The 13,081-nt window shown below is 49.3% G+C and overlaps 1 protein-coding gene across 2 annotated transcripts in view; it reads right to left on the minus strand.

Annotated features, from left to right (window-relative positions):
* Positions 1 to 356: 356 nt before the first annotated feature.
* The window catches only part of LDLRAD3 (low density lipoprotein receptor class A domain containing 3), a 251,655-nt gene continuing 238,930 nt past the window's right edge, over positions 357 to 13,081 (minus strand). For both annotated transcript variants that reach the window (XM_067749385.1, XM_067749384.1), the window contains exons 5-6: positions 5,088 to 5,433; positions 357 to 3,315 (exon numbers count right to left, since the gene is read on the minus strand). In XM_067749385.1, the coding sequence (XP_067605486.1) occupies positions 3,078 to 3,315; positions 5,088 to 5,433 (584 nt within the window). In that variant the 3' untranslated portion in view covers positions 357 to 3,077. The remainder of the gene's footprint in view (positions 3,316 to 5,087; positions 5,434 to 13,081) is intronic.

The raw sequence follows: 13,081 nt of genomic DNA on the forward strand, positions 1-13,081 counted from the left end.
TATGTGGTCAGAATCTGTTCCAGCTATCACAGCCACTTGCTCCTTTCCTTCAGGCAGTGCCACAGTGAAGTCACTATGGGCAGAGAGGGCATAGTTAATGCCCATATTCTGAACTGACATCCCAGGGTTCTTGATACGAACTGGTGTCCATGGAATACTTACCTCTGTATTCCAACCACACCAAATGTGGATTCCCTAAACGGCCACCATATTTTGAGGTCCCATCAATATTCTCTCACCTTTTCTCATTTTATTAGGGCATACATTCATTGCAGAAGCCATGACAGAAGCGGCTGTCCACTCTTTATATCGCCATAGAGAAGAAAGGGGGGTTGAGGACCATTCACACCAACAGAAAGAATGAAACTGCAAGTTTATTTGAAAGTATAAAATTAAAAAAAAAAACCTAATCAAAAAACAAAAGCAACCACGCACAACCTTTCCAGTTTACATCAACTTTGAATGTCACACACGATTTATTTACCACTTGCTTGCATTTTTTTAAAATGTCAATTTCAAAGTAGAAGGAATTGAGGGCAGGTGATAATGATCATAGCTGAACGATTTTAATGCTAAAATAAAAAGGACTCGCTGATCTCATTTGAGAAAAGAGAGCAGGGATGGTTTTCTGATCGGCATAGATTTAGGCCATGTATAAAAAAACATCCTCGTTGGAATGAGTTAAAAAATAATGCTGGCCACTTATTTGCTATTTTGAGTAGGGGGAAAAAACAAAACAAAAAACCCCTGCAGCTTTGGTGTCCTATTTATATCTTTTTAAAAAGAGCCATTAAAAAAAATCAATCTATAATAAAAACATCCCTGTGTTTGTTTTAAAAAACAACATTAATAGGCTCTCCTTATGCTACTAAGGCCATCTGTCTTTCCTAAGATGCCTGGAAGCTGAAAAGCGCGTGAGACTAATTCATCACATGATTAATTAAAATGAGAATCCTTTCCTCTAAACAACTTCCAGAGCAGCAGAAAGCAGCAGGGGCCACCAGAGGGAGAAAAGAAGCCACTCTGGCTCACAGGAGATGAAATATTCAGCTAGAGTTCCTCACATACTTCGGCTGCCACCAAAAGTTCTTTCTTCACTGGATTACTCAGAAAATAACTCACGTTATTTTAAAAATGAAAAGATGTAGGCAACTATGTTCCTTTTCTTAACTTAAAAAAAAAATCACCAAGTGGCTAGCTTTCCTGTAACACACTTTGAATTTGGTTTAAAAAAGAAAAGCCTACAGAATAGGATCATTGAATGCCACTTCATCCCCCCTCCTGCAGGCTCCGTTTGAATAAGCATCAAAGAGGTTACTGACCACGTGGAAAGCAGCTCTGCATGGGTGACAGCTGCCCAGAGTGGCTCCACTTGGTTCCAGTTTTGTTCCCCCACAGCCATTAGTGTGGATTCTTGACGAATAACACCTACGTTTCCACCCATGACTTCTGAGGGGGTTGGCACTGTGGCTGGCTGGGCACAGAGAAAGAGGAAAGCTTCCATAAACACAGAGCCTATGAGCCGAGGGAGAAAGGCGTCCCTCATTCTGCGTCCTTCAAGACCTCGATAAATAATAACTCAAAGTGCAACAATGCACAGACGCCTGGCACACAGGTCAGTCTGGGGGACTTGTTACTAGCGTGCTCAGCGGGACAAAGGAACCATCATCTCCTTTTGCATCTTTGCTTGGACCTCTTTAATGGAAAAACAAACAAACAAAAGACAGCTTTCCTATACACATATAAATAGTCCCTTAACTAGAAGGGAAAAAACAAACACACTGTTTCAAATGCATTTCTAAGAGATTAAAAAAAAAAAAAAAGTCCGAATGGCAAATCTTGACTCCAAACTATTATCCACGTCTCTCAGAGGAGAAACTATGGGATGCTCGGAGAGGCCCGAGCCTCACTCTGATTCCAGCCCTAACCCTAACCTGCAGCGCACGAATCTGGGCCTTGGGAAGGGGGGTGAGTGCAGCCCAGGAATCCAGGCTCTCTCGGGGGAGGTACGGAATTAGGTTCTCACGTTGAGTTAGAACCTACAGTGTTCTCAAGTCCAAATGCACAGGTAACATGACTGCTGAGTGTCAGGGGGACTTAGGGGGCGAGTGCTGAAGCTGCATGAATGGGCAAGGCAGGCTGGGTGCGGCTTACAGGGACAAAGGGCCAGGTCAGATTTCTGGGCAACTCAGGTTTGGTACTCATCCCTTGTTGTACGGGCAGGTCACAGCTGGGAGGGAGACGATCCAGAAGCCAGGGAAAGGACTGTGGACCAAAGCAGACCCAGGATCTTGGCAGCCTGTACTTTAGGAGCTGAGAACTCAGATAAACTCATGGTGGGGCGCCCTGCCTGCTCTGGAATGAGGCCGATGATATATGATCCTGGAGAAAGCTCTCAAAACGAGCATTCTCGGACAAATTTTTAAATCCAGACTCTATCCAGACCTGATGGTTTCAGAGTCCTTCAGAAAACCAGGATGACACTGTTGACTTCTGAAGGGCGTGACTCACGGCAACAGGGTTCTTTGGCCCCGACCCAGAGCAATGAACAGCCTAGTGCAAGGCGGGTTCTGATGCTCCCCTGGATTCTCTCCAGAGTGGCCATCCAATGACAGCCTCCCGGTAGGACCACCCAACCCAAATCTCCAAATGGAGCTCTAAGGAAGAAGCCCACAGAGAATCTGGTCCAGTGTCCTCTGCCCTTCTGAACACCCCATACGGCACAAACACTGCTTTCTCAAGGGCCACCTAAGTACCGCACTCTCCGGCCACCTGCTCAGCAAGGTTCCAGCAGTAACAGAATGATGTGCAGAGTGAGGCTGTGATCCTGGGCCCCGAAGGAAGAGTAACTGCCCAGAAAAGATGCACATACATCAGGGCAACTGAGAGGCCAGAACAGTGCCAGGTCGCCCTCCGGAGAACATCCCTGAAATCTGGGGAAGGAGGTGAACGGAGAGAGAGCTGACACCCCACGTCACTCCTTGAGGCCTCCTGAGGAGCTTCCCACGAGCGCAAGTTGTTAGGATGGTAACAAGTCAGAGCAGATGAGCCCATGTGGACTTTGGAAGAGCTGGATTTTATACTTCTTCGGCGCCCCGGCTGGGTGCAGAGTCCCTAGGCTCCGTGGTGCCTTCCTGTGGGCCAGGCTGCCCCGGCCTGTGGCCCGTGTCTTCCATACTTAGGAGGCTGCTGGCTGCCTGGGAACTGGTGCTGTTGGCGCTGCCAGACCGGGAGCGGTAAGGGGGCAGGTCGGCTTGGTTCAGAGACTCGGTGTCTGAAGAGTAGGGCGGTGGAGGGAGGTCGTACCATGCGGGTCTGCGATGGAGAGAGCAGGATGGGGCGGGGTGGGGGGAAAGGGGGGAGAGGAGGGGGAAGAGAAAACATTAGGAGCCCAGGCACGGCAGGCAATGCCAACGTCTGCCCTTTTCCGAGCGGATGCTGACATCGGGGATGAGATTTTCCTTCCAAGGAGAAAGGCAATCCAAGGACTAGGAAAACCAGTGATTTGTAAGAAGACGAAAGGAACAGGTCAGCGTGCTCTGCCTGGCCTGTGCCAACTGGACAGTGCCCAAACCACAACCTTTGGTAGGGAGAATTCTAAATACTCCCCGACTCATCCTGGGTGGTCTGGCAGGGCTTCACCTGGCCTGGTGTTTCGATAGAGCCCCTGACAGTCCACAGAACTGGGGGTCCTTACTGAAGGCCCACTCGTACTGGCTGTGCGGACTTGGGTGAGAGGATATCCTCTCAAACCCTCAGTCTCCCTATCTATATAACGGAGTAATAATGACACCTTGCTTGCAGTGAAATAACTTAAAAGACATTTTATTTTCCAGCTCTCATTTATGGAAGGCTTACTACGAGTCAGGCACTGCGCCACCTACCTTACATCCCTTATTTAATGCTCACAAGAATTCTAGGAGAGAGCCATTACTTTCATGCCCATTGTACTGGCGAGAAAACTGAGGCAAAGGGGCATTAAATGGCTTGCACAGGATCACACACAACTAGTAAGCAGCAGTGCTAGGATTTGAACCCAGGAATTCTGTCTCCAGATGCAGCAGTTTTAACCTTGCCCTACAATGGATGGTCCAAATGAGTGAGGTCTTGTGTTCTTATGCTTATTTGCGAAGATGTCCTTAAGCACCGCTCCTTGGAGCTTTGTTTATCTTTTATGAGGAAGGAAAAGGAAGATTAAATAATACAAGAGCTGCCACCGGAGAGGGTTCAAGGAGGAGCCCAGTTAGCCCAGGAACACTGCCTGCAAAATGCCTCGTGCCACACCTGGTGAGTCCTGGGCTCAGTGGAAGAGGAACGCTGAGCAGGGTCCCTGCAGGGCAGGGGATGCTGAGAACCAAGGGGGACTCAGGTAGCTGTAGTCCCGGGACTTCAAAGTGGGTTCTTTGGGTACCTTGGAGGTCACCAAAGGAGAGAGGAAGGCTGAGCGGGCAGGAATGAGGTCTACTACTGGATCCAACTACAGAACTCTGGGTTTTAACTTTATATTTTGGGGTTCCTTGTACAGCTCCACCTGTGATGAAGGTTCTACTGCTTAACAAAGCTTGAGAGTTCTCTACGCCACCTCCTTTATTTTATAGATGAAGCCAAGCAAAGTTAAGGAACTTATTCACTCATTCATTCACTCACTCACTCACTTATCCATTTCATTCATTCAAATAGGAACCAAACCTCGAGTATATACTGGGCACTGTTCTGCGGTAGCAGGTGAGTGCCCAGAGCTGGTCAGGGTCCTGGACGTGTGTCCGTGTGGCATTACCAGGGAGGAGGAGGGATCTGAACTGGCCAGGATCCTAGCGGTATGTCTTCAGGTGAGTAACTTAAAAATCTCAGTTTTCTCGTCTGTAAAACTGAGGCACATATAGAACCTCCCTCGGTGAGTGGCTGTGAGGACTGAATGCGATGATACACGTGAATCGTTTTGCGAAGACTCAGTAGAAGTCAAAAGCTGCCGCCGCCTTTGCAGCTGAATGCAGGCTCCTGGCAAGACCAGGATCCCAGGCACGCGCACATGGACGCCCGCCCCTGCGTGGGATGACCTCCCTCCCCGAGGCTCTCCCAGCACGCACCTTTGGTCCAGCAGGGCCTCTGAGTAGGAGGGCGGGGAGCCCACGTCAGACGCGTTCTGCTCGGCTTGGCTGGCCACGTACTGGATGCCATTGTTGACGTTGTAGGTGACGTTGCAGCGGTGAGGGTGGTCCAAGACCACCAGGCGGGAGAGCAGCACGGGGTGCTGGAGCCGGTGCACTGGCAGCGTCATGAGGTTGTTGCGCTTCCGCTGGTGGTGCAGGACCAGAGCCAGCAGGGCCACGACCAGCACAAAGATGACGGAGCTGCCGATGATGGCATAGGTGATGCTGGGATAGTACACGAGCTGGTTCTCCGAGGTCACGAACACCTGCCCGCTGCCTGGTTCTGAGAAGCCCCAGAGGCGAGAGAAAAGGAGAGAGGTTACCAAGTCGGCGCACCCATCTGCCGCAAAGTCAGGCCCAGGACGGGAATGCAAACGTTCGCAGGAGCACGGTTCACGATAGCCGCAAAGTGGAAAGCACCCCAATGTCCATAGGTCGGTGAATGGATAAACAAAATGTGGGCTGCCCATACAACGGAATAGAATCTGGCCATAAAAAGTACTGGTGCATGCTACAACATGGACGAGCCTCAAAAACGTGCTAAGCGGGCTTCCCTGGTGGTGCAGTGGTTGAGAGTCTGCCTGCCAATGCAGGGGACGCAGGTTCGAGCCCTGGTCTGGGAGGATCCCACATGCTGCAGAGCAACTAGGTCCGTGAGCACAACTACTGAGCCCACGTGTCTGGAGCCTGTGCTCCGCAACAAGAGAGGCCGCGATAGTGAGAGGCCCGCGCACCGCAATGAAGAATGGCCCCTGCTCGCCGCAACTAGAGAAAGTCCTCACACAGAAACGAAGACCCAGCACAGCCAAAAATAAATAAATAATATTCAAAGTACGTTTAAAAAAACCAAAACAAAAAAAAACAACAACAAAAACCTTGCTAAGCAAGATAAGCCAGACAGGGCTTCCCTAGTGGCGCAGTGGTTGAGAGTCCGCCTGCCCATGCAGGGGACACTGGTTCCTGCCCCGGTCCGGGAAGATCCCACATGCCGCGGAGCGGCTGGGCCCGTGAGCCATGGCCGCTGGGCCTGCGCATCCAGAGCCTGTGCTCCGCAATGGGAGAGGCCACAGCAGTGACAGGCCCACGTACCACAAAAAAAAAAAAAAAAAAAAAAATCAGGTAGTGTGAGTCCTGCGTGCTCTCTTTTCTTCCAAATTGAATTTTTCTGATTACAAAAATATATTAGAATTAAAATTTAAAGTAATATAGAAATGTTCATGACAGACAACCTCTCCCTCACCCCTTACACCTACTAGAAAAAAAATAGTTCACAGTTTGGTGTAGACTAGGGGTTGGCAAATCTTCTGTCAAGGGTCAGAGAGTAAATATTTTATGATCTGTGCGCTATACAGTTTCAGCTACAACCACTCAACTCTGCCTCTGTAGTGCAAAAGCATTACAAATAGTACATCAATGAATGAGTGTATTTGTGTCCCAAACTTGATTAAAAAAGACAGCCAGCCAGACCAACCGCTGAGAAACTATCATTTCATAGATTCCTCCAAGCCATTGTTTATCTTCTCTTATTTTGAGAATTACGTTTGTATTACATGCATGTAGGTGACCATGTGTTAGATTTTAACAAGGAAAAATTTTTAGGAATGTATTCACTTCAGATCAATAATCCTTCAGGAAGAGATAATAGTTCTTAAAACGTCCAGCTAAGGCAGAGAAAACAATTATTACATTTTACAACTGATTTCATTGTAAGTGTTCTTTTTTTTTTGCGGTATGTGGGCCTCTCACTGTTGTGGCCTCTCCCGCTGCGGGGCACAGGCTCCGGACGCACAGGCCCAGCGGCCATGGCTCACGGGCCCAGCCGCTCCACGGCATGTGGGATCCTCCCGGACCGGGACAGGAACCCGTGTCCCCTGCATCGGCAGGCGGACTCCCAACCACTGCGCCACCAGGGAAGCCCTGTAAGTGTTCTTTTAATTCAGTTTCAGGAAGATCTTATTTCTTGACATTTTTTATGTGTAAAAATGCCTGAATATCTTCATTAAGCCTGAATAATCATGTAACTGTACATAATTTTCATAGATCAAAAGTTATTTTAAAACATCATTTAGATATTGCTTCAAAAACTGTAGTGTCAAATAGAATGCAAGGTTAAAAAAACAAACAAACAAACAAAAAACAGGCAGCAGATCAGATTCAGCCCACTGGCCGTGGTTTGCTGACCTGCTAAGTACAGATCCCTCAAAACTCTTCTTTGTGTATGTACACACGTGCTTTTCTTCATGCTGTACAGACATTTCTACAAATGGACATCTTCCTCACTCACGCACACCTTTGTGGAGAAGGAGCTATGTAGTATCCCATTATATAGGCACATCACAATTCCACCAATTCCTTACTGATGTACATTTTGGTTGCTTTTTTTTTTTGGCGCTCTGACAAACAATGCCACAACATTCAGGCAGACCAACCAGACCATGAGAGCCATGAGGGGAGGGCCAGGCTTGCTGGTCTACTTCTATACTCAGTGCCCAACACAGAGGTTGAGTAAATTAGTCTGTGGTCACTGGTGCAACGATTTCTTAGGATGGACTGCGTTTCCGTGGCCATCTAGTCTCCGGGGCTGTCTTGAACGCTCTCCTTTTCTCTGTCCACACTGAGCCACCAAGCGTGGTCAATTGCTGCTGTGCAGTGCTTCTCTAGACTCTGCTTCTGGTCTCCATCAGGCCCAGACCAGGAGGAGAAATCTCGTTGTGCTCTTACTATCTTTAGTCTCTTTGTCCTCTAACCCTTCTGCAATACTCTCATCAGATTGAACACGACCCAGCTCTGTCGCTGTGTCATTCTTATAAAATTATTCAGATCCAGGACCCTGAGTGGCTCACATCACCCTCCCCAGCCACGCATTCAGCCTGTGCAGCCTTCCCCACCTTGGCTTCCCAGTACCAACCCCTGGAGGATGTGGGGAGAGAAGTCCAGAGTTGGAATGTTGCATTGCTATTTGCTTTGTGACCTGTTGCCCACTCCTGATTTGAAAGAAATAATAATACAAATAATACTAACAACCACCATCCATGTTTGCTGGGAACTCAAAAACAGAGTAATAATCATGATATCATCATAATGATTATCATTGCAGCTCTCATCCTATCAGCAATATCTTATGTGTTTACACGTATGACCTCTGATTTGTAATCCTTAAACCATCTGCAGTGAGTTGAATGGTGTCCCCCCAAAAGATATGTCTACTGGGAGCCTCAGAATGTGACCTTATTTGGAATAAGGATCTCTGAAGATATAATTAAGGTAAAGATCTTGAGATGAATTAGGGTGGACTCTCAGAGTGTCCTTATGAGGGACAGAAAAGGAGAAGACCCAGAAACAGACAAGGGAAAAGGCCATATGGAGATAGAAGCAGAGATCGGAATCTTGCAGCCCCCAAGCCAAGGAACACCAAGAATTGCAGGGAGCCAGCAGAAGTGAGGAGAGAGATGTGGTTCTCCCTCAGAGCCTCCACAAAGAACCAACCCTGACAGTACCTGCATTTTGGACTTCTGGTCTCCAGAATTGTGAGAACATAAATTTCTGTTGTTTTAAGCCACTGAGGTAGTGGCAATTTGTTTTGGCGGCCCTGGGAACCAAAGACAGCATCCTGTGAAGTAGACCATTATTTTACAGAGGAGGAAATGGGGGAGCAGGTAGGTTAAGTCACTTGCCCAAGTCCTCCGTGCACCTGGGTTATGATCAATAGCTTTGTTAGAGCTAATTAGAGAGGGAACAGGGAGAAACCCAGCCAGTCTGGTTCCAGAATCCCTGCTCTTCACGTATGACTTTCTTTCATGTTCACCCCTATCTCCCACCATGAAGAGGAGTTCCTGGTGGGCAAAGGCTGGGCTCTCCCCTTCTTGGAGCCCTACTCAGGGCCAAATGCAGCCTTGTAAATACGGTAGGTATTCCACGCGTATTTTTAGATATCTGTAAACTGACTTTGAGACACAGTAATTCACAATCTCTCCATTTACAGAAAGAGTCAAACATTGAATAAGAAGATGAGGGCAACCTTGAAGCTGAGGCATAAGAACCGGGCCCCCTACTGCTAATCTTCATCCTGTATGTATGATCTCACCTCAACCTTACGACCACCATTTTTTTACAGATGGGGAAACTGAAGCCCAGAGAGGTTAAGTAACTTACTGAAGGTCACAAAGCAAACAAGTGGTACAACTAGTATTTGTACCCAGGAGTCTGATGCCAGAAGTCACCACCCTGTCCCAGGTAGTTCTATACGCCCTCCCCTCCCCTTTCCCGCTTGTCCTGTCCAGTTGTCACCAACCTTATCTCTCTTGGATAAGCGATAAGTCATTGCTTATCTATTGAAGCAATGAGCAATGATAAGCAATGGAATCATTGCTCCAATAACTCCAATGACTCTGATCAATATATTCTGAAATGTCTTCTGTGAGATGTAAGAGGTATTTCATGACAAAGCGTACCTTGGTCAAAGAGGTATGAGAAAAAGTGGATTCGACAAATTAAACCACTTTCTTTGTAGCTGTTCAGAGTGCAGGCTCTGGAACCAAACTGTCTAGATTCAATCCTTGGCTTTGCCACTTACTGGCTGTGTGACCTAGGACAAGTTACTCTACCTCCTGTGCCTCAAAATTCTTATCCGTGAAACTGGATAATAGTAGAGTTCACCCCACAGGGTTGTTTTATGGAAAATACATGAAAAACAAGAGTTTAGAACTTTGGCACATAGTAAATACTCAACAAAGCCTAGATATTAATAGCTATCATTACGGGACTTTTCAGAGCCTTTACCAGGTAAATGTATACTGTGATGCCTCCTGAGATGATGTGGGTATTTCACCAGCCCTGGTGCTTTGCTGAGATGGACAGAACATACATCACATTCCAGAAGTTGTCTTTCCATAGGTCACTGGGGCATGCCTGACCTTTGGGTAAGCTGCTGGAGGAAGCTCTGCGGCTGTCGCTGCTAACTTAAGAGGCAGGAGGTGAGGGGCGACTGCCTAGCGCCCCTCCTCCTCTGTGCAGCACAGGCACTTGCCTCCCAGGCCACACCCAGTTATGGGTCAGCATCCCCATCACTGGCTGAAGTAGGCCAAGCACCAGGAGCCTCGGACTGTGCAGCAGCTCCTGCATGTGAAATGAGGGATTCCCTCCATCGGGAGGGCCGTCCGACACCCTGCCGTCCTGACACCTGACGAAACCCAGCAGGCAGGAGCTGATCCTGTTCAAAGGCGCAAAGAGCCCAAGGCTGCCCTGGGTCTGTTCTCCGGATCCTCGAGTTCACTGTGGCCCCTGCATAATCAGCTCCTCGGTGCTACATCTGTCTGGTAAACCTTATTACCCAGGGAAATGCTGAGCGTGCACACTTGGAGCTTCTGAGTGCAGAAAAGTTTCTGAATAATTTAGGAGAAAGGGCTGGTAATAGAATCATTACTCCCCGAGGGGGAGTTTTATTGACCATGAACAAATTCATGGCTTCTGAGATTTCAGAAAATCTAACACAATGACCTGGTCCCCTGCACCCCAGGGAAGGGCTATTCGTTCTGCACACACCGAGGTCTTGTGTTTCGGTCCCAGCGCAAAGGGGGGACAGAAAGAGTTTAATGAAGGGACAGTGGGAAGCTGTTCCCAGCCTCAGGCCTGAGAGGGTGAGGATGTGGCTTCTGGAATCCGGTGGGACCCGATGGGAGCTGAGGCCTTTGGGGGAGGAATGTGCCCTTCGCCAATCTGTGGCCTGCAGGCAGGGAGCTGGGGGAACAGATATTCTGACCTTTTGTTTTCTACCCTCCAACCTCTTGCTGATGCTTCCTCCTGGCCAAACCCACCCAGAGCCAGAGGGTAAGGAGGTTTAGCCAGTGCAGCCCAGAGGGTCAGCGGTACACGTGGGTGGGGGTGGGGGTGGGGGAGGGGGAGGGGAGGAGGAGTGTGGAGACTGGCTGGTGAGAAAATTCAGGGCGGGGGCCCCCTGCTCCTCGGCTGCGACCTTTGCCCTCCTTCCCTGTCTCAGCCTGCAAACCCTACCAGACTCCCAGCCTTGACTCAAACGCCACTACTCTCGTGAAGCCTTCCACTGTCCCCTCTGTTGGAATGAAATGGTTCCTTCCTGTGCTCTCCTCACAAGCTGTCCCCTCTGCTGGACCCCCGTGACATCTTGCTTTATACCACGTTTGACGACACGCAGGCGGCAGAGGGACGACCCGCTGCCCTCTGGCCCCGTGCTGGGCAGCGCCGCACCGCAGTGCTCACGCCCCACGCAGGGAAACACTTGCCTTCCGTGCTGGCAGCCACGCCCACCTGACCCTGACCTGCTAATGGACCAAAGCAACCAAATGAGAAAGCCAAGGCTATCTATGCAGAGCTCACTGTAGCAAGGGAGTGAGCCACCATCACCTGCATTTTGGCAGAGACTCCGAGGAAGGCAGAGGAGTGGGAGAGCATACAGTGGCCGAAAGGGAGGGATTCGGGTGTGCTCTGACCAGAGGCTACCGGCCCAGGGAAGCCGGCGGCGGGCGGGGCATCTGATGGGAACGGCCGGGGAGGGGGCGGGGACAATATTTCGCTTCCTCTGGTTGGTCGTAAGCTGGAAATGGGGCCAAAAATTGGGGAAGCTGTCAGTTACTAATCAAGTCTTGGATGTTCGGGGTCCATTGTTACAGGGGTTATTGTTTGGCTTCCTGGGCTGGCTGTTGGAGGTTGGGGGTGAGAGTTCTGCTTTTACACACGGTCTGGTCACTGCCCATCTGTATATTCAGTTTCTCACTGACTATCCAACCCATGTCCCCAGGTCTGGCCCAAATCCCACTTGCGCTTGAGTCCCCCTGATGCCCAGGGCCAGTCTATTGCTCATTTTCATCATTTGTAAAGTAAGGGTGATAAACGTCCAGCATGTAGTATCTCTGTGGAGCTTAGAGCTGACGCAGGTGAAGTCCCTGCCTGGGAACGGCGAGTCTGCTAATGTCATCAGGTACCTGACTGTTCTTGGAGGGAAGCGAGGTGTAGGTATGAATGAGGACGGGTCCATCCAACGAACAATAGGTGGCGTGTGTGATGGTCAGCCGACATTTGGAAGTTTGATGGACAGGCTCAGAGTTCTGGTTCAGCCACAGACCCCATAAATGACGCTGGCCAATTTCCTGCAACTTTCTTTTTTTTTTTTTTTTAAAGATTTATCTGAACCAGGTCTTTCTCTCTTTTTAAAATTTTATTATTTATTTTATTTTTGGCTGTGTTGGGTCTTTGTTGCTGCATGAGGATTTTCTCTAGTTGCGGTGAGCAGGGGCTACTCTTCATTGCGGTGCGTGGGCTTCTTATCGTGGTAGCTTCGCTTGTAGCAGAGCCCAGGCTCTAGGCGTGCGGGCTTCAGCAGTTGTGGCACACGGGCTCAGTAGTTGTGGCTCGCGGGCTCTAGAGCGCAGGCTCAGTAGTTGTGGCGCACGGGCTTAGTTGCTCCGCGGCATCTGGGATCTTCCCGCACCAGGGCTCGAACCCGTGTCCCCCGCACTGGCAGGCGGATTAGTAACCACTGCGCCACCAGGGAAGTCCCTCCTGACCTTTCTAAGCCTCATCTGTAATGTCAGGATTAAAAACCTGCCCCACCACAGAGTTGATAAGAACATTAAAAAGCTGTTTTAAATCCAAGCCAAGTGAACCAATTGTGAGCTGGATGCTCTGACTTCCTCTTGTCTGTGCAAAGACTCTGATCTCTGCATGCCTGAGCTGACTGGCGGGAAAGAGGAAATGATGCCCAGAGGGAAGCAGGCAGAATAGCCAGGATTTTAGGGTCATGGAGGCTGAGGCCTTCCAAGGTTTGTGCTGAGAGCTAAGGAGGGATATCTGGCTGGGGGCATGTTCATTTATCACTCAGATCCCAGACAGATGGTTGGACCTTGAGCTTATGGCTGGGGATGCCAGAACCAAAACAGCAGAGACCTGACCCTGGGGAT

This window comes from Pseudorca crassidens, chromosome 9 (assembly GCF_039906515.1).
Source record: "Pseudorca crassidens isolate mPseCra1 chromosome 9, mPseCra1.hap1, whole genome shotgun sequence".
Classification (NCBI taxonomy): Eukaryota; Metazoa; Chordata; class Mammalia; order Artiodactyla; family Delphinidae; genus Pseudorca; species Pseudorca crassidens.